General features: G+C 35.4%; 1 protein-coding gene across 7 annotated transcripts in view; it reads right to left on the bottom strand.

Moving 5' to 3' along the window:
* Window positions 1-508: 508 nt before the first annotated feature.
* Window positions 509-22,547, bottom strand: part of PHTF2 (putative homeodomain transcription factor 2) — a 62,908-nt gene continuing 40,869 nt past the window's right edge. For all 7 annotated transcript variants that reach the window (XM_041474562.1, XM_041474561.1, XM_041474564.1 and 4 more), the window contains 11 exons: window positions 20,732-20,933; window positions 19,485-19,643; window positions 16,513-16,731; window positions 14,367-14,495; window positions 12,895-13,167; window positions 11,624-11,755; window positions 10,594-10,680; window positions 9,206-9,361; window positions 5,892-5,987; window positions 3,454-3,579; window positions 509-2,698 (listed from right to left, as the gene is read on the bottom strand). In XM_041474562.1, coding sequence (XP_041330496.1) covers window positions 2,678-2,698; window positions 3,454-3,579; window positions 5,892-5,987; window positions 9,206-9,361; window positions 10,594-10,680; window positions 11,624-11,755; window positions 12,895-13,167; window positions 14,367-14,495; window positions 16,513-16,731; window positions 19,485-19,643; window positions 20,732-20,933 — 1,600 coding nt within the window. In that variant the 3' untranslated portion in view covers window positions 509-2,677. The remainder of the gene's footprint in view (window positions 2,699-3,453; window positions 3,580-5,891; window positions 5,988-9,205; window positions 9,362-10,593; window positions 10,681-11,623; window positions 11,756-12,894; window positions 13,168-14,366; window positions 14,496-16,512; window positions 16,732-19,484; window positions 19,644-20,731; window positions 20,934-22,547) is intronic.

Here is a 22,547-nt window from a genome sequence, read left to right as displayed (position 1 = left end):
TGGAATGAAATAAGCTTGCAATCCAGAGAAGTTTTCGGAAGCTACTAAATTTGGTAGCTACCCAAAGGGTTTTAAATGTCCCATTCCTAGAAGATAACATGGAAAACTAATCAAATTATTAAAGTATCTTCTTGCATTTCACCTGTACTTTAACTTGGGTTGTTCTACATGATATTCTGTATCATTTGCATTCTGTTCAGGTTTCTTTCCCAAGTGTGCTTTAATTTAAACAGAATATATGAATTTAAATCAAAACAGGCAGAAATATGCTGGACATTACTAAAGACACAGCTCACTGCTCTTTTTTTTCTTTTTTACCATCAGCCATAGAAAGCTTTATTCCAAGCCTGATCACACTTTCAGTTACAAAACACGTGGCAAAAAATAACAGTTAACAATGCAAGATCTGCCATATTTCTACTTGCCTCTATTCTTATACTGGACTTTCCACATTGAGGAATGGAGAATAAACCTCTCTCATTTTTAACATAATGAATATACCTAAGGGTAGCAAATAAAGGTTTTTATTATTTTTAACTTCATTTCACAAATGTTTTACTTTCCCCAAGCCGCCATTTGTTAGTGCAACAAACCGCACAGTGCTAGTTGCTGAGGTATACATGGTTAAACTAATTCCACCTTCAACCCAAATTGCTGTGTTTTCCCTCACCCTTTTTTTTAAAGTAATGAAAGCCATATAGTCACTATTTCACATTTCTAAAAATAATTCCACTCTAGACTAAAGAATGGTTTTCTTCTTTTCTTCTTGGTGTTAATAATGACAGGCTGTAAAAAGCAACAGCCTTATCTTTTATCGCCCATAGAACTCCTACTGTTCTTTTTTTTTTTTTTTTTTTTTTTAATATTTTTTTTTTGTTTTTTTTTTTTTTTTTTAAGATATTTTGTGCAAAATCAAGTTCTGTGTAGGTCTGTACCATAATTTGGAAAAAACTGTGTATAAAATGTACTTAATTTTTAAAAACAATCCCAACGTCAAACAGCAGAGAAAGGAGAAACAGATCAGAGGCAGCTGAAGTTTTTGCATGAGAAACTAAATATAGTATGTTCTTAAAGCTCCAGTAATACATTCTTCCAAAAACCAGAATGCACTTTGGTCATTATTAAACATTAGTACAGAGGCAAATAAAATACAAAATGCTTGTTTGTGTTGCTTTATATATAAAAATATTTTTATACCACATAAGTTTAAGACTCAATACTTCCAATCTTGCAAGATTCTGAACATCAGCAAACACAGGGCAATATCCAGACTCTTGTCAACAATTACTTGTCATTTTTCCGTATGAAGCCAGTATTTTAGAAACAGAAAATATAAGAATACTTGTGCCTCGTGGTATTATTAATCCTCCCAGAATAATTTGTAGAAGGAAAGTTTGTTACAACTTACTTAATTTCACAGGGATGGACACATTATTTTTGTCACACTGAAGAACCACGAGTCAATATGACTGGTCCTTGTGGGAGGCAGAGGGAGAGGCGTTAGAAACCCCAGCAGAAAGCACATGGGAATGACACCTGCTGGGGAGGAATGGGAGTTATTTCAAGACACAAACCTGCCAAATCCCAGCCTCTGCAGCTCTGCTGCTCACCAGAGCAGCTTGTTCTTTGTATTTAATTGTTCTTAAACTTCAATGTGGTATGAATGGCATATACTATAGTGTACAAGAGGAGAGCATCTATCTATCTATCTTTTGCTCAGTCATTCAAAGCATTCCTTTCACCAGTAAATAATTTGCTTGTTTAAATATTCAACTTCAACATATAATACATACTGCTCCATAGTTCACCATAATATATCCCAATTAATATACATTTATATGTATAAAGTTTCTCATTAAAAGTAACAATAAAAAGTGCACATGCACAGTCAGAGCTGCGAAGAACAGCCCAGTATTTCAAATAAATACAATATTTAATTTTTATCAAAATATCATACAGCATGGTAACCATTTACAATTATTGCTCTAATAAATGTGTTATCAAAGAACACTTGTTGACTTCTTATATAATACCTTTTTAATATCCCAGGATATTTAAACTGCAGCCTGTATGAGTTTAGATCCTGGAATTACTCAAAATATTAGAAATTATTTCTAATAGTATTATAAAACATTTTTGCTACCTGTCATACTGTACTGTCAGTACTTTATTTTTTGAGTATGTCTCACTTTTCTATTGCAACCAAACATCTATTGACATTGTCTTCATAAATGACTGGTGCAAATGAAATATTCTAAGCAGTTTTACCACACTATCAAAAATCAAATTACTTTCATATAGTGTTACTGGTAACTAAAAATGTTCAGCATTGGCTTAGCTTTAACAACAGATAGAGCAATTTAGTGTGATCGTATTTCAGGATTTCAAACTCTCAGACACACAGTTTTTGACCTTTCCTAAATTTGACCCTTTCCAGAACAAAGCAAGTTATTTGAAAATAAAACATAAATGTCAACTAAAACTAACATAAACCAGCGAGAAGATGAAATAAATACAAAGATTGCACAAGACAGATGTAAACACTTCCGTTTTCCAAATTACTTCCTTGAAGAGGTTGTAGCTTCTGAAATACAGCTTCAGTGGCTGCTGTGAGGCAGTTTTGTCCATCAATGACCTTTTCTGTAACACTGTGTTATTTCATCTTCTTTCTATACTGTCAAGATTTGATCTTCCAGAGCTGGAAAAATTAGAGCAGTACATCAATTTATTTCTCAAATTATTTCTGTTTACCAGAACTGCAATATCACCACATTTTTTCTTACTGCATTTGCTATATATTCTAATGACACACAGAATACATTTTACATCCATTTATTTCTAACAAGAGAAAGATAGCAGATGTAAGCAAACTTAATGGCCAGTAAAGGGCTTTGTGACAACTACAAGCCTGTGCCTCAAAACCTGAATCTTTAAACAGTTTCCAGAGTTTGCAGTTCAGGGTGGGCCTGAGAGAAGGATCTAAGGGGACAGCCATACAGCAATGACAAACTAACACTCTAGGACTGGTCACAGCAATGCCATTCCTACTGCAATACTTCACTGCAGTGCCAGACAAGGAGAGCCTGCTCTGTCTGCCTCCCCTAAAGAGCTACAGAGTCAACAGTGAGGAATAAAGACAGAAATCAAATCTGGGATATGAAGAAAAGTTAAGGAAGGTCTTGTACTTATGTGTACAAATGTCTCTGTATTTATATCTAAGAATTCTTGTAATTAAGTGTCCTAAATGAAATTACAAAGCCACAAAATGAAAAAAAAAAAGTTTTAAGGGCTGCTCTGACAAATAGATCATTATTCCTCTGATACAGATTTAATTGAATAATTTAGTAACAGTTTTCAAACAATAAATCTTCTAGTTGGCCTGGTTAAGAATCAACTATGCTTCAATATGTGTTCCATCTATGGTGAGAAAAAGGATGCTTCTCAGGTATTTACCTTTAGATTAAATCCAAGCAAGTCACTGATGACACCAGAAACAGCTGACAAGATGACAACTTGGGTGATGTTATAAAGCAGTGGATTCATTGTAAGCCCATATAACCTAAAGGGACTGTCCAGTTCCTAATAAGGCAAAACAACATTAGCATCATTAAAAACCAAAAAAGACACAAAGTGGGTTTTGTTCACATATGTATTGAGCAATATTACTTTAGGAAGTCTTTAAGTCCCAGGGGAGCAAAACATTCTCCTATTATTCTGCATGTCAAAGACAATGTGCAGGAAAATATCCATCACAGTAACTGATTGTTTATTGCTGTTGTCTAAATAACTCTTCAAAAACTTGGAGGTTACCCATGTACAGTACCTACCAATCTGCTCAAGAAAATAAAGAGCTAGGTGACACCATCTCCGAATTCCTTACAATTTTTTCAGAAATCACCTTCAGTGTTAAAAGAATTGACAGGCAGCAGAACCAAAAAAATAAGAAAAGAAATATTTTTCATAATGACAAAAAACTACCTCACAACTATGAAAATTAAAAAAAAAAATGTGTTTCCTATTGCAATTTCTTTCCTTTTCCATTAATTTTGAAACTAACAACTGATCAATATAGCCAGAAAAGCATGGTAATGGAAAAGAAATCCTGGCAATCATTAGACTGCCAATACTTTACTTTAATTGAAAGGAAAAAAACATTAGCCCAAATTAATCTGCAACAAAACTTGAACAAAGAAGCTATTTCACGGATTTTCAATTATTGGTGTGTGACTATAATCACCCAAACTTTTCTGGCCTAGAAATATGTCAGAAAAAGGAAAAAAAAAGGAGTTTTAAGAGAGGATTATATAAAGTCTACCAACTGTCACTGTTTTGGTCATTTATATTTTCTAGCTTTAAATACATCTTCATCCCTCTCCTGTATTACATCCTAGGCCTCGAAAATGGCCTTATAAACCCTTTCTTAAAAATGAAGAATTTCAAAGGTATGTTTCTTCTTTCAAAAATGTGAAATAACAATGAACAACCTTTTCATTTAGATGTAATGTTGTATAAAATTCTGCTGCAAATACAAAAGATACAAAAGACATGATTCTGAGAAGGACAGCAGAGGAATTCTGTAAGGAAAAAGACTTTAGGTTCTGAATTCATCTTACCAATTTTGTGAGTAAGAAAATAGTAAGAATATTCAACAGAATCTAGTCTTTATAAAAGTTTAAAGACCAAAACCACCCAAAATCAAATTAAAAAAAAAAAACCTGAGCCCATTTAGCTACTGGACATGAAGTATGCAATTGAACAAATCACTAACTACCAAGAATTTATTTAAAGCTCAGAGTAGGTGGCTTGGAAATCTCATTTTTGGTATCTTCTCACAGTAACTAAATGATGGCCTGGGTTTGGGATTTGTGCCACAAAAGCTAAGTTCTCTATTGGAAAAGGTTGTGACTTTTGGCAAGAGGAAAACATGAAAGCTTTTTTTTGAAACACCGAGAGATCATGAAAAAAATAGAAGCAATTTAGACCAAGATTTGATCAGCATCCAACCTACCCACATTCTCACAGCACACAAACATTTCAACCCATGAGATTATATCCTTAACCTGTTGGGCTTTGTCTGTTCTTGTCCAGTCCCTCCTTGAATCCAGACAACCCTTCTGTATCCACAGAGTACCTTGACCACCTGATGCACTGAGAATACTTCCTTTTGTTTGCGTCACAGCCAGGTCCTGAAAGCCTTGCAGTCCCTTATTCCCTTATTCTCCTGACACCAGGAGATATAGTCACTGATTTAGCCAGGCTCTCCTTATTGCTGCAGCACAACTCTCAAGCAGTTGCCTTGTCAGCTCTGAGTCCTTGCTGACTCCATCAGTCCTCTCATGGAAAGTGCTCTGTATCTTTTTAGAGAGGAGGGGACCAACACACACCTTGCTCAAGGTGTGCTGGTGGGAGGAATTACTCATCTAACTAGAAGAAATACTCTCATCTCAGCTGACTAAATTAAACAGAGTTTTAACTGCATTTTCAGGGCTGCTCCCTGGCACATGGAAATCAACAGCCTAAGGGACCCAAATTCAGTGTGTGGTAGAGTGAGGTCACAAGGTCTTAAACCACCACTGTATTGACACTCAGACAATAAAATTTCATCATTTATTTCCCAAGCATTCATCATCCTGACCACCCTGAAGTGCCTTCTCTCACACTGCTATCATACAGCTAAAGAATAAAACTTCCTGGACGTAATAATAATTTGCAGTCCAGAATGATGGCAACATAACAGACTGCAGTGTATGAACAAGCAGCATCCCTGTGAAGAGATATAGGGCAAATTTAAACCAAAGCACACCCTACTGCCTGCAGAAGCCACACAAGTGACTCTTTAACCCATCTATTCTAGTTTTTTTATAATATGGGAATACCATTTTAATTCTTACCTTCAATAACTTAGTAGCAAGTTTTAAAACATTGTTCACTAGAGTCAGTTCCTCCTTCTTATTAGGCTTTTTCTCCATTTTCAAGTACAAGTTTATCTGATTTAAAACAAAAACACAAGTATCACCACCTACTCAGAATTTAAAGGAATGAATTGTGAACTACTTAATATTTCAACAATGTGATTGCTCAGCAGCCATATGACAAAACTGCAATGAATTTCTGCAAGCAAGCAAGCTTTTTGTTTCTTTTTTAATATTCAAGAACAAGTACTGGCTCAGCACCATAGGAAAATACAATGCTAATTTATGATATTACAAATTACATTTGACATTATTATAGCACCAAGTTTAAAGTTAGTCTGATCTATAAATTACGCACAAAAAAAACCAACATAGGTAGGGTTTGCATAATTTTTTTCCTCATTCAAGGGTTACCTGAGGTTTGACAATTCATCCCCAGAAGGTTTTTATACTAGTGGGCAGACCTTACAAGACTTAACATCCTCAAAAGTTATTGAACAGAATGAAATGCTAAACCATAACTCTGGTAAAGTGTAATTTCTTTTAGAAGATTCTAGTGTAATTTAGTACTTTATGAGCACCTTGAGAGCAGAAAAATCAATCTTTCCAGTGCCTTGAAATATTTCAAAAATTATTAAACTCTTCATTGCTGCAGGAGAACAGTATATTGAACATTTCAATACTTCTGTGATACAGATGTTTTTAGGTCATTCTTTCTGAGAAAGTTAAGAGTTCAAACTAGCTCTCTTTTGTCCTTTCAGCAATTTTGAAACATCAGCTTTCATTCTCAAACAACATATCTTTGATATCCCAGATCAAACAAAGGCTAGGTTTTTTCCTTTTCTATTGTATAACAAAAGCAAATGAAAGCAAAAAATGTCTTGAAAAGCCACTAACTCTTTATTTTAGGGTGACAACCTTCAAAATAAAAAATGAAAAATTTAGAAATGTGCTGAAGCAGTCCTTCAGATTACTTACCTGACCATGCTATGATATATTTCACCACCTCGTTGTAAGGTGGTTATTGAAATAAGGGCCATAGACATCTAAAACAAGTAACTGATTATCAGATCTCCCTCAAAAAGACAACTGTAAGTTTCTTACACAGGTTAAAAATCAAAATCTATGCCTAATATATTCCAAGACATATTAAGCTCCTGAACTACTATTATTGCATTATACATTAAAATTATGCTTTCAGAGCCAAAGAGATTCCAATTTTTAAAGATAAAACTATTGATTTCAACAATGCAAGAGTTGTAAGCAGGACTAAACAAAAAATAAGGGGCCTAATTAGCAACTCTGAAAACCCTAGGAAGATTCAAAGATCTCTTTTAAGAACTATTATGATTTCCTTAATTTCAGTAACAAACTTGCCATCAGGAGTGTGTCTGCACAGCCATCTACCACAACTATTTTGAGATTCAAAACTGGCAAAATGACAACTATGGTCAGACCACACATTCTATTTTGCTCATGGAATTACAAGACAAGTTAAAAACACTTTCAGAAGGACCTGAAAAATTACAGCCAAACAGCATAAAAATCAAAAAAATCCCTTTTAGTTTCCCATCATGACTTCTAATCATGAAATTCATAGGTTGAATATAAAGCACAAAGAAGTGCCTGGAACTTTGCTGGCAAAAGTAGAATTTTCAATTTCATCTTATCTGTGGAGCATTTAAATTCCATCTGAGAGTGGAGACTCATTTGGGTTTTTTTTGTTATTGTTGTTGTACTTTCCTGTTTGTTTTGTTTTCAGCTTTGCTCTCTTCTCACTAAGCCTAATAACTGCAGTGTGCCATTTTCCAGGACACTAGATCAGATGTGCTTTTTTAGATAAAGTGAGTGCCAGTCAATATTTCAAAGGGCTTGACCTTCCTTGAAAAGCCAAAATGTTAAGACTTCCATGAGTCTGTCTCAAGACCACTGTAAATATGCTGTAATACCCAGCTTAAACAAATGAAACCAGTCTAAAATGAGTCCTACCCAGGGTGAAGTGTATCCTTTTCGTTTTCTGAGAAATAATTGTGAATTCTATTTTGGTTTTCATTTCATAAAGCTCTCAGGCATTTTTGAGGAAAAAGACTTGTAACAGGATAAGCTGCACTCAATGAAAAGGTCTCTGATGACATAACACTTCTTCTGAGTTCTGAGGACATACATAAAGTGTTTCTTTCAATATCAATGCTAGATTAAAATGCTCAAACACTGACTCCCAGGAAGAGCATAGTATAGAAACCTATGAAAGCAAAATAAAGGCTTGACAATCTCTTTCCCCTTGCTCTTTGCATTTTTTTGTAATCCTTATGCCAAACACTTCCCTCCATTTTCATTCCAGAAACAGCAGACAAACGTCACTGGGACATTCAGCTCTGAGGATCAACAGAACAATGAAAAACTCTCCAGGCTCAGGAACTCGGAGTTTTCAGACTGGTGCAAAATCTCTCATTCAGGACAAGACAGAGGGGCAGTCAGGCTTCTCAGTATCCAACCTTATCTTTAGTAAAGGCAGAATGAGTCATTTATATCATCTGTCACAAGCCTCACATCCTGACTTTGGAACACACACTGTGGAAGATTTTATTCTCCTACTTGAACACATTTTCTGTAGGAAACCTGTGAGGGTTTCTGGAACTGCCTATTTACCTTGCCCTGAAAGGGTTGTTTTGTACCAGTGTGAAACTCCAGAAGAAAGAGATTTCTTTCTAACCTGACACTAACTGAACATGCTTAGCTTGGAAAACTATCAGCAGTGCCAGGCAGAGCAGAGAGGGAAGTTTGAAGTACAAACACCAACCAGAAGATTCCTGAGAAGAAACACATATAGACCTAAAGACAAGCCTGAAAAATGACTGAAAAATAGAGATTTCCAAGGATTCTAGAAGAGGCTATATGTAATCCATGCAAACTAGCAGTCCTAAGCTATTGGACTGGAAACAGCAACTCACTTCACAGAGGGTTAAGTTTGTCTTCAGATCTTTTACTCACCCATCCAACACAGATTCCAGGATTTTTTTTCATATTTAATAACTATTTTTTATGTTTGTATTCTGTTAGATGCTAAATTATATCAAAGGAGATGGTACCTATAAACCCACTCACTTAAACAGAAGTTGGGATAAAGTCAAGCATTTATCTCAAAAGTTGAAGTTTGGCTTGCAAAGTTGCTTTACTTCCCCATAATTAACTCCCTAATCCAAACTATTATTTTAATAAATCTGCAAGGCCTGAGACCTACCAGATGAATGAGTTGTTTAGGTATAAAAATATAGATCTATACAAATTCTCACCTGCTCAGTAAGTAATATTGAGGTATTGCTGTACTTTTTACTTGTTTCAGATCCAAGAGTAACAAATCTTAAGAGAAAAACAGTTAGAGAAATGCACCAAATTACGAGTTCCCAGTTGTAGTGACAATCAAGGAAAATCTCATGCATGTGAAGTAGCTGAAAAAAAAAAGATAAAAGAAATCAAAATTTAATTTGAAATCATAATTACATTACGATACAAGAAAATAGTTACATATCTCCACAACTTCAAAAAACATATCCCAGTAATAAGTATATGGAAGGTATTTAGGCCTATAAAATTTGATTCATAATTTTAAACCAACACTGTATCAGAGATATGAGGTCTGAGAAAAGATAAATAAAAAAATGCATTCTAAGACAAATTTTAACTCCTGTTCAGACTTGCAAAGGCACTACATGGGATAAAAAAAAATACACCCTCACATGTACTAAGTTTTATGTAAATTACATTCTTAATATAATACTTATAGCTAGCTAGCAGGCAAACACAGTAGAGGTAGTTAGAAATTGTAAAGAAAACACAACCATAAGCCATTCAGAAGATCCTCTATATTTTGAAAAAGAAGTTCAAAGACAAATCTTAAGCAACAGAAATCTTCTTTAAATATAGATTTGCTTACTAAAAGATTTTCCACTAGAGGGCAGGCAAATATAGCCAACAAGCCTGTTTCTCACAAAAAGCATCAACCAAGGTCAGTATCAACACTCTTTGCAGAAGGGTATTTTGATGCAAAATAAAGGGAAAAGTTCCAAAAACCACAGTGAAAAATGAAGGAGGACACAGATTTAAAATATAACAGTGATATCATGAAATATCCTGAGCTGGCAGGGATACACAAGGATCACTGATCGAGCCAACTCCTGGTCCTGCACAGGACTCCCTCAAGAATCACCTTGTCCCAGGTGCAGAATCCACCACTTGCCCTCATTAGACTCCACACCACTGGTGATAGCCTAGCCCTCGAATTTGCTGCAACAGAATTTTCTTTTGCTATTACAGAAAAATATTCTAAAGTAGATGAAATGACAAAACAAAATGAAGCTCTATTCTAAAAAGCTCTAACAGCTATTTCTGGTTTTTCACTGTGGTCTTTTAACTTACTAGACATCACCATGCAGAAGGCACTCAAAACTGTTTTGAAAATTATTTAAGGGCTAGCACAGGTTTGAATATTCATACACTCATAATCAAATAAGATTTTTTTTCCTTCTTAAATCACTGTTCACTAACCATCTTTGAACTTTCTTTTGCTTTCAACAGCATCCCATTTTCCCCTTCCCTCAACTCTCAATAAAAAAAAAAAACCAACACAAAGCCCACCAAAAAACCAACCCAGCCTGTTTCTCTACAAGTGAAGTTTCCTCACCTGTGCACAACAGATAAACACAACTGAGATAGTCAGTAGGAAGGCAGATGAGACTATTACATCCACTGAGCGCTGAGGACCTCGACGCTGAGAAGAGAGGATATGCACACGTGAGTGAAACCCACCCAATCTGCACTGGTATTCAGCACAACTGGTTACAATCACCTGCTCTGCACTGGTGATTTCTCAGTTGAGTCAGTTCCCTACACTCTGCCTCTGACCACTTTTTTGTTACCCATATTATTACACAAATGTTCTCAGTGGCACAGGAAAAGGTGGAATATACAAGTGTGTTTGTAAGGAAAGAAAGGAAGATATTCCACAACAGTGATACCACATGCAGAAATTTAGAACACCCCAACTACATTTTATTATCTAAGCGATGTTATCCTCCTTTCATCCCACCAGCACCACATTAAACTTTCTTTGCTTATAATTCCTGCTTTCCATGCTTTCCAGCCTCCACAACATAATTCCTTAATGTTTTCACTAATCTTTTTCTGCTTGTAAAAACCAGTGATAGGAGATTTCAGAAATCAGAATGTCTTACTGATAATACTTGGGCATAACTTCTAGCTTCACCTGGCACCCATACACTCACAGCACAAATACACATGAACTATCTTGCTTTGTAAATTCCTTGTGTTAATGACACCAACTAATGAGACTCTTAAAAAAGAATTGTCAGTATTAGACTACATGTGGTCACTTTTTACCCAACATACTCACACAACTTTTCAGCTGGCATTACTAAGACAACACTCCAACTCTGAACACATTCAGGCTTTAAAACAAGGTGAATACCACACATTAGCTTTCTCAAAATCTGTCTGCCTGCAGGCACTGGAGGCCCAGAGTCACAAAGTATGTATGGGACATATGAACCAATAGTAAGTGTACAGGAGGAAACAGTCTACAACACCAACCCTCCATCAGCAGCATAGGAGATATTTTATGTCAGAACATAAACAAGATGTTTAAAATGTATTGTGTTAAAATCTTATTAAAGCAAAAGTATACATTGTTTTACCTTTAGATAGGACCTGAGAGAAAGCCACATTTTTATATTCTGTACTTTCTTTAAGCGAAAGTGAGGTACCTCCGATTTTCTTGCCCTTCTGGCAGATGTTAGATGACCAAAAAGTTTAGCAAAAAGCAGCCTCTGCAGAGAAGGAAAAAAAAATTACTTTAGCTGTTAAATGATTTTCAGAGGTACTAAAAACATAACAGAAAAGGCTTCACTAAATATAAAGGCAAAGTACAATGTAAAGTACAACGTACTAGTGTAAATTAAAATATGCTAATATAAACCAGAAGTAAGTGCAGCATATTATTAAAGAAAGGAAATACATGAAAACATTTTAAAATTCCCCACATTCTAATTATTAACAAAATTTAGCTACACTTGTTCCTTTCTTCAAATTTTAGACAACAGATCTGCTATGTTCCTAAAATCTGGTAAAAAATAAACCAAAGCTGCCAATCATTTGCATTAGAGAGCACCTATACCACAGAAGTTCCTTTCAATAGAAATCATTATTAGAAGCAGGCTAATTCTATTCTACTGTATTACATCACATATTTTGACTATAATTTGAGAACAAAAAGTATAAAAATGTTTCTTTTGCAGACCAATAAGTATTTATATGCTGCAGCTAGTAAGGTTGCTCTCTGAAGTTTCAATTGCAATAACAAGCAATGCAGTAGTACTTCAGAGAGCAGCTCTCACCATCTCCAGCTACAGAACTGATCTAACAGCAAAGCAGGCAGGGCCTTGGCCAGGGATGGAAGTGTCCAAGGCAGGGCTGGATGGGGCTCTGCGCAACCTGGTCTAATGGGAGGTGTCCCTGCACATGGCAGAGGGGTTGGAACTGGATGATCTTAAAGGTCCCTTCCAACCCAAACCATTCTATGATTATATGAATTAAATTGAAGGTTCTGAATGAAACACACTGGAAATGTATAGAGCTCTTCTCCTGAAACTACTTCTCCCTGTGGAAACCTGAAACAAACTGGGACATGACTAAGCATTGGGCTAATGTATTGAGCCAGTTTTCCCCCAGAAATTCTCTCCAGGAAAAAAATAAAACACCAACAAAAAAAGCCTTTTAGCTTCAGAGACTTCAGTCCACTGGAACTGAGTCATCTCGTGAACTGCAAGCCCACTGAAGTGTTTGTCATCACTGATCTATGACTCATAGCAAGCTGAAGAAAACAAGTTTAAAATAGCCACAAAGTCAAAAAACACAAACATTAAACCTTGGTTTGCTTTAGATAAGTGTCTTGGTTTGCTGTTCATACCTGTTTATATGTTCTCTCTGCTACACAGAGCAGAAAAAAGAAAATCCACACTAGAGACACCCGGACCACAAAACTTATAATAACCATTGAGAGAACCAGAACATCTCCATCTGATCCAAATGCAGTCATGCAAAGCTCAGTGGCAGAATGTGCAGCCAGTTGTTCTAAATCTTTAGCTTGAAAAAGTCGAAAGACAAAGGGCATTAAACCCAAGATTGAAGATATGATATTTCCAAAAATCTGATATCCAATTCCTGGTATATGGCTGTTCACCTAAAAACAAAAGAAAACAAGGAATGTATTTAATTTTTGAATGATTTTGTCATTAATTCAATAAACAAAATATTAACATTTTTATTTTATCACAAAGAACACTTTATAATCTGGTAAATTGTATGAAAACTTCAACCAATCATCATCCCATTTTATTATTTAAAAACCAGGAAGTCCTCAAAGAGCACTTAATGCACAGGAAGCAAGTAATTTAAAAACCCAACAATAAAACACTGCAGTTAAACTCCAGTGCATATTCCTGCATTAAAAATTCACTGAATGCTGAATTAGCCAAGTGGGCCAATCAGACTGGGCTGCTTAGATCCCGTATGTTGCTCCTATTTCTATTTGGTTTAGGTTGTACCCTTTTTAGTAGAATCAAAGTGTACACAGTGCAGACAGGTCTGGAGTTCTGTTCTGCTGGCTATGGCTTGCTGAGTTTGTCTCTGCTGTGTCTTCCATCCAAACCTGTAAAGTCGTTGAGTCAGGCAAAGAACAGAACTAGGTTTGTGAACAAGCTGCTTTTTAACAAGTGGGAGAGAGTGAGTATCAACTTGTCAGAACTAGTGAGAGTTTTCTTTGGCTATGCTTGGTTTTATGAGCAACTCTACAAAATACTCATGTTATCTATTTTAAAAAGAGCACATCAATTAAATGCATTTCTAACTGTTTCCTCAAGAGGAGTACTAGGAAACAGGAGGGAGGACTAGTGAGAACATCCTACTCATCCTCTTAGAGGTTTGCTTCCTAAAGAGGAAAGCTTTCTTTTCCAATCCTAATTTTAGCATCCAGATACTCAGATCTGTGTATTCCTAGCCCAATAAATTACTTGTTCATTGAAATCAAGGAGATAAACTTGATTATTCACAACATGTATCAATAAAACTGAGGTTGGCTATGTGAGCAAGTACTTAACAATGCAAACACCTTTTATTGTCCTAACACTGGAGATCTGGTAGCTCTTTAATCTAGTAGTAACAAGTAATCAGTGTGATGTAAGCCATAGAACAACAATGTGAATAACAGGAGACTTAATAATATGAATAACAAAACAAACAAATTAAAAAACCTACATCCAACCAACCAAAAAACACCAAAAAAACCAACCAACCAAAAAAAAACCAAAACACCATAAACCAAGCTTGGTAGTGCTTACACTCCTAAATACAATATTTGCATAAAGTAAAACAAATACTCACTCTGTTCATTATCATACCACTGATTTCAAGTACAGACATATCTGCTTTCTTGCAGTCATTACCCTCCCATACAATTGCACTTATTTTTTCTAGTCCCGGATTCAAACTGTGGATCCAAGGCAAATGACTCTGGGAAAGACAAAGAATATCTTCCATCAGAAATAACAATCTATTTTCATGTCAATATGTCTTTGTCAGCAATATACTAACAAACACAAAAAACCTACATAAAAAACCAAAAAACCCAAACAAACAAAAAAACCACCAGTAAAACAAACCAAAACACTTTAGACTGACACAAATATTGCTATATAGCATTTACTTCTACTATAAGTTAACCTCATTCCTCAAAATCCTCCCCTTCTTTTCTAAGAAATAGCTGTGAGAACAGAAATCTCTCCTCTATACTCCATTTTCTAATAGGGATGAGTAAATGAGATTAAGGATTTATTGGCTTCTTTTTCACTCAAACATATCAAAGAAGAGAGACATGCGAAAACAAAGTTCTACTTATGAGTGATTTTTAATTCTGACACATTTAATGAATTTATTTTATTCAGCCCTAACATTCTGAAAAGCACTCTTCTCAGGTGAACCCTAAGGGAAACACGTTTTTTTATTTGCTCTTACTGATATCTGTACACTTCATAATCCTTGTTATGCATAAAGACCCAGCTGTGCACACTGTATCTGGCCAGACTCAGAGAGCAGTAGGTGTCTAATCAATACAGGCAGCTCCTAGAGCCAAGCAATCCCAAGTTAATCTTCTGAATGCACTTAGGGCTCAGGGACCTTTCTTTCAAACCACAGAGCCACGTGAGAACTAAAGGATATAGAAAAAATGTTGAGATGACATGTACTGCTGTGGCCATTTCTTGATTTTCCTCAGCCCTGTCTCCCTCCTCTCCCATTCAGGAGATTAAAATTGCTTTCAGCTTTAGTCACCTGGCACTATGTGCATCACACTGCTGGAAGTGGTGGTGCTGGCAGGGGCAAGGGCATGCTTTATTTCTAGATTTTAATTATCACTGATTGAAAGTAAAGCTTTATTTTAATTTTATTGCTTACTTTGTAAGTATTGATCTGAAATATTTGTAATCTGCTGAGTACTCAATTACCTCCCTTATTTCCACTGGGTGAAGAAGAAATTGTTTATAACTATACTAATATATATAATAATATAATAATATTATTATATTAATAATATAATTCTAGTAATATACATAACAATATAATAATAATATATAATAATAATACTAAAATAGTGTAAATATTCGTTGCAGGTTTTTCTTAACCGAGCTTTTTCCAAGAGTTTTCCAAGCTCTCCCTCTAGAGGGAGTATCAACACCAGGAGCTGAAACTCAAAAATTTACAATCTGTAATCAAACAGAAAAATTCTCAAGTGGTCAAATCAATATAATCCATAAGTCAATATATGTACTGTAATTCAACTCACTACTGCAAGGTTTAGTGCTTTATTGAATGCAAGCAGGAAGAACTAAAAATAAAAATAGAAATACTGCATGAAATAATCCAAATTGCTATTATTAACTTTAAGGTAAAAAAATTATAACCAAATAGAATTTAGGCATGTATAATACACCCATGATATCATATACATACACATATACATACAGCATATGTTATCCTTCTGTGTGCTTTTCTTATATATACATTTCCAAATAAGCAAACAGAAAGTTGTCTGATAAGTGCTTATAAAAGCAATTCCACTAGTGGAAAAACAAAAGGAGGGGGAAAACCAACTAAAACCCAAACAACATAAAATTAAACAAAACAAACAAACACAAAAAAAGGAAAAAAATTCAAAACAGAAAAATAAATACCCAAACAGAACCACCTATCACAGAGGAAACTTAAATCAATCAGTACTTGCCCTAAATTAGAATTAAGATTCAAACACTCAAATATTCTATAGGTTATTTTGATATATTTTCACACACTCTTCTTTAGAAAAATTAATGACTGAGTAGCAGAAATCAAGACTTACATGTTTTAATTCTATCAAATCACTTTGGCTTTGTTACTTCCATCTAATATAAGTTTTTCTTCCAGGCTTTCTGTGACATATGATAGGTAACACTGACCCTGTGTGTAGTGTAAAAAACCAGAATTGGTGGATACCAACCTGATGAAATGGGTCATCTCTGAATTCCTTCTTCACACACGGGTTCACCTGGGGGCTTTCCACGTCTGTCTCGCTGGTACAGGACGAGTGGCACTCAGCACAGTGCAGGAGGTCCTCCCACAGCACATCTTCTGTCTCTGACTCTGGCCTCGTACTCTCTGAGTCTTGTCTGGAGCTTGAGCACCGGGAACTGCAGCTGGTACCTGATTTAGGTGTATCCTGAAAGCCAAGCATCCAATGGAATTAATGCTGCTGTTTTATTCTACATCATTTCCTGGCAGGGATGTTCTAAAATTCAGATTAGGGAATCCCTGTTTATCTGGATTTTTAGGTTCTAATCCATTATCCTTGTCATCAGAAAGAAACACTTGCAATAAACATACAAATCTAAGAGGTTGCACATTTTAAGATACTGTACCAAAAAGCAAGCAAGCATGGCCCTTTCTTTTTAGGGAGGGTGTCACATAAGGTAGAATCAAATCATACTCGTTATTAAAAGGAAATAACTGCTTCACAGATTTTTTGAGCTCATTAGTTTAGAATTTAATCAATTATCAAGCCACAGACTCCAGCTGTATCTCCAGCTTCTGAGGAATTGACCCTTTAAGTCCCCTAAAGTCAGATTGTTACTACTAACATACCTTCTCAAAGACAGAGTAAGCTTGAACACGGTAATGCATCAGGTATAGAGGGGAAAAAAGAGCAAGGGTACACATAGCTAGTGCCAGGTTTATATGTAATCTGCACAATTAGACATAAAAATGTAATTATTTTAAACAAACTGCACTTGACAAACAAGTATGCCTTTGTGAACTCCAGTTTTACCTAGCTCTTGCATAAAGAAAGAAAAATCTGAAGTTTGGGACATTCAAATCTTCCAGTGCATACACATTAAACAATCCACTGCTCTCTTCAGAAAAACAGTGTAGAGTACTTTCTACAATAAATAGAATCCATTTCCAGCAAGACAGGGATATAGTATTAAAAGCAGTATCAGCCTACTCACTGTCATCCTCTGACAATTTCCACTCCCTCTTAACACCAAGTTTATTTCTACTAATTTCTCTTGAGAACACACAATTTTTTACACTGAAAAAAAAAGTTAAGCACTGTTTCAGCAGACATACTAACTTACCATGATTCATATTCCATTACTATCTGAAGAAATGGTCTTCATTCTTTCTGAAAACCATGCTTAATGTATTTTATGCAAACCATTTTGTAAATGTTCAGAAAAAATTTGGTCTGAACTCTTTCTGCACCTCTTACAAAGAGAGGGATAACATTAATGCAGAAAGAGTCTGAAATATTTTCTTTAAAGCAAAAAAGAAAATATTTACAGAAGGCAATCACTACTGAGTACCACCAAGGCTAAAAGTTAATAAAGTAAGAACATGAAAAATAGCTTGCTCAAACAACAATTAAGTAGACACATAAACATGAAGATAAAGAAAATGCAGGACAGAATTTGAGAGTATAACCACTGACTTTACTAATTTTTTTTTTAATACAAAGAAAGCTTTCACTGATTTGAAAACTATTGTTACATTTTCTTTGTAATGGTGTGGGGGAGGTGAGTTGGGAGCAAGAAAGAAAAGCTTCCTCTTTCATTGCATCAGTCAGATCAGCGAACTGGGAGTAAGTGTACAATAGTAATGCCACAGCTAAACATGGATTACACTTTGTCTCTAGTTTCTGAAGGTATCTACAAAGTCTTCCCCAGCTCTGAAGCACTCTACACTAGAGAAAAATATATCTAAGCTGAAAAACAAAAGAAATCAACTGTAATGGTGCTTTTGTGCTTCCTCCTGTGAAGCACTCGGGCTGCACAAGCACACAGTGAAGGGACATCTTCTGTGACATGAAACAGAGCCATTATCACAAACCACACATGCAAAAGGCACTAAATGCTGAGATTAATCAACATTCTGGATCCTTCTAGCCAAAGTCTGTGAGAAATGAGTGAAAGAATAGCTTGTTTAATAATGATTTTTATGCAAAGCATCAACTTCAAGGCCTTGCAGTTGTGATCAGAGCAAGCAGCACCTGAACACTTCCAATACACTTTTCCTGTATCAGGTAGAGAGTTTACTTATAAAGCTGTGCCTGTCAAGCCCAACTGTCAGTGAACTTTTGTCAGTGCTGATTTTACTCTTTGCTTTCTTTGCTCAGCCTTAGAGGAAAAAATAGCAATACAGCTTTTAAAAAGTGTTCCATATCTGTGAAGTTGCATACCATTAGCAAAACTGTAATTTTTCAAATAATGAATAAATAAACAAAACCACACTAAGATATCCCATTCTCTTTCAATGTCTGAGTCCTTACAATTAAGAATTCTGCTCACATGAAGTCTGTGAAATCCCCTATCATAAGCTGTAATGCCATCAAGTCTCTTAAAATTTTGGTATTTTTTATACATTAACAATTTTCATTTACATGACAAGATTTTATATTATTGTTTCAATGAATACGAGGAAATGAAAACTCAGTCAATCAGACTTCTCCACAAGAAAGCAAGTGAATCCAAAATACTAAATGGAGAAAAACAGGAGCAGAACCATACTGAAAATTTGCATATTCCCAATTACTAGTGTTTCTGTAAAAAAGCAAATTTCCAGAGGAGATAACTGGTGTCACAGGACAGCAACAGAGTTACCATAACCCGATGCAAAATCTACCAAACATATTGTAGTCTCCTTATAACAAGCTGAAAAATAGGATGAAGCTCAAAAAAAACACTGTCATTAAACAAAAACAAAGAAAAAAATTTCTGTTCCTCACTAGCATGACTTCCGATTTACAGACTCCTAAAATATAAGATAGGAAAAAAAAACCCCATTTGTAGAAATGTCATAGTTTAACTCCAGCCAGCTACCAAGCACATGCAAGCTGCTTGCTCTATATACCTTACTCAATAAGAAGTCAAGTTGTTTTAAGAATTTACAGGCAAGAAGCAACAGCAATGAACATACCTCCAGAGGGTAGTGTTTCTTGTAATGGTGAGATTTCCTGTTCCGAAGCGTACAGTCGCTAGAAGTGCGTTCTGCATTGCGGCGTAAAGAATAGCCAGTCTCAGGCCCTTCCTCACTAGAAACTTCATCTGATAAATTTGTCACAGTCCTGTGAGTATCCTAGTGCAAGAAATACAGTATTAGTAAGACAAAGAGTCATATTTACTAAGTCTTGTTCTCAACTAGTTAAATCAAATTTCTTTCTACAACTTTGGTATCTATGCTCAGTTAAACCGGATATTAATGCATTTTCAAGACTCAAAATTGGCAGAACAAGAATTATGGAATAGAAATTGTAACATCAAAACATTTTTTCAAAGGAAGGCCTAGTTCACATAAGCTTCAAGAAATATTATGATGCTCTTGTTTTAAATATGATTTTTCGTAAACTGAACATGCCAAGATAGGCTTAGAAAAATTGCATCCACATCTGAAAAGAGAACAAACCAAGCCAAAAAGTCCAAACCAACCAACCAGTCAAAAGTAACAGTATAACACTGAATTATCAACATATTCAGTACAAAGTCAACATTTACCACCTCTTACAAGGATGAAGGCTTGGAGGATGTATGTTGAATACTGAGGTCACTAACGTGTGTTACTTTGAATAGAGGATATCCAGGAGATAATAAGATCCAGACAAACTAAAAGATCTACTTTCTTCCATGATCACTTCCTATAATTCTGTAATGATTCTATTATTCCCTGTCATTCCTGTTACTCACTATAGAGAGTCCTGCCTATTTCACTTGGAGCAAAATTCTGCTTTCCTCATCTTTCACATAGATCAAAAAAAAAAAAAAGAAAAGGAAAAGGAAGACAATTCACAGGCAAAGAAATGCTCAGAATGTCCTTAAAATTACAAATTGTCAGTAATCCAAAATCTGTTCCATTTTATCATAGAGACAGACCATAGATGCTCAGGCTCTCAGAGAAGGCACAGAACATTTACCTGGTCAGGAAATGCCCACAGATAAGGACAGCACACAAACTTGTGCATTGAAATAAAGAATACCAAAAAATGTTTCAACACCATTAAGGTTCCTCCTGTACGAAAAAGGAAAGGCCAGGAATATGATGAAGTAAGACAACTCACTATAATTTTTGGCTCCAGGACCCTAAGCCTAATTTCATTTAAAAAATATTTTTAACAATAAATTACATAGAAATGCATCAAAGGCATCACAAAAAGCAACAAACACACTTACTTTGTGGTGACTGTGGTTGCTCAGGGCATCTCTCACTGTGGAAGGGCTCCACCCTGTCTCTTCTGGCCTAATCACTTCACACCGACGTTCATGGCCCTGCACACCTTCTTCACTGCCTTTACCTGGCTTTTTCCCATCAAGGGACACGTAGCCATTATCAGTTTCAGTGGATTTATCTATTGAGTTTTTTGCTTTCTTAGATCTATATTTAAAACAAATACATGTATTAAATTAATTACTCTCTTAATTACTTCCCAGTCTAAATCCTGCTTATTCCTATCAACCAATGTTTTAGCTTTACTAAGATGTCCACAAACTAACAATATTAACATTTGATTTTGATGCCATATTTGTAACTATTTAATGTTCTAAATCATACCCATTATCCTCTCCTAAAATTATTATAAACTGTCAGTGTGTGAAAGAAATGTATATCATTAGCTACTGAAAGAAAAGGAAACCTGTTTTAAAAATAAAACTTCACAGCAGCTTTGCTAATAGAAGAACCACAAGCCTCATAAGTGAAATCCCTCTATTCAATCTTAACAAATAAGAGATATGCTAGAAGTTGCTTTAATAATTATTAATTCAAAGCAAGCATGCAATTTCCTGAAGCTGCAAACAAACATGCTGTTTAGTACTCTGCACATTGATATTTGATGTTGTTTTGAATATGCTCTGCTTACTGACAACCCTACTAAACAGAAGGGGATCTACTCTTTTCTGCATTATCCAGTAACACCCCAGGCAACATTTTTCCCTATCTCTTACAACCATACCAATTAAGTTGTTTTTTAAAGGACAAATCCCTCATTGAATAGTCTCCCGTGACATCCTCTAAAATCAAAACCCTCTCCTAGACAATAAATGTACCAGCAAAACTACCTCATGCAAGAAGAAGGCTCTCTCAAAGCAAACACTTGGATGATTACACTCCCAAACTGGAAAGTGCAATGGGTGAAGGAATGAAGAGGAACAGCAATTTGCTGCCTTACTGACAGGGACTTTTAGTCTTCTCTTAAGCTTCTCTATTGTCAAAGGAAATAAAATTTTGGTTTTTTAGATTCTCAGAATGCTTGGTGGGAAAACGGGGGAGAGAAAACAAGAGGGAAGTGCTATAAATAACGCTTCTGAAATGTATTATTTTTATTTCAAGTAGAACACTGGGCACAGGTCAGGAACCATCAAGAATCTGCTCAATTGATCTGGTGCTCCTGTGAGGGAATATGCACTGCCTTTCTCTTTAAGGACTGAGGCATTCTGTGAGGGCTTGGATTACACAGCAGAAGATTAAATTCCTCTTTAATATGTACATCAAACAAATTGGGAGAATTTGGAGAGGCGCCTCACATTCCTTCCAAGATAAGGTATCCCACACATGAAGGGGAGTCCTGAAAGCAAAAAATGGCTAGGGACAGCTGGATAAAATAGGGAAAAAAAATCCAAATAGGACCAATTCAGCTCACAAAATAATGGTATGCAGAAAAAATGGAATAAAGGGATGCAGACAAAATGATCAAGAGAAAAAAAAATGTTACTAAGGTGTTTAATCCTCCTTTCCCATCTTTAATTTAATTTTGTCATCCTAATTAGGAAAAAAAGTTAACATAATTCTTTTAAAGCAAAGGGACTTTCAGTGGCAACTCATTGCAAAATAGTAAGGTCAGTTGTGAGTACAGGGGAAGTAGCACTAAAATTAAATTACCTGCAATAAAGAGGAATCCAGATAAACTAATCTGTAATTCATTAAATATTCCTCCAGCATTTTTTAAAATTTTCTTTCAAACAGTGCAGAAGTAAATGCAGTACTCATCAC

This window comes from Pyrgilauda ruficollis, unplaced genomic scaffold (genome assembly GCF_017590135.1).
Source record: "Pyrgilauda ruficollis isolate IOZ18807 unplaced genomic scaffold, ASM1759013v1 scaffold33, whole genome shotgun sequence".
In the NCBI taxonomy this organism is placed as follows: Eukaryota; Metazoa; Chordata; class Aves; order Passeriformes; family Passeridae; genus Pyrgilauda; species Pyrgilauda ruficollis.
Note: the sequence above shows the minus strand (reverse complement) of the source record. Positions and strands in the feature narration are given on the sequence as shown.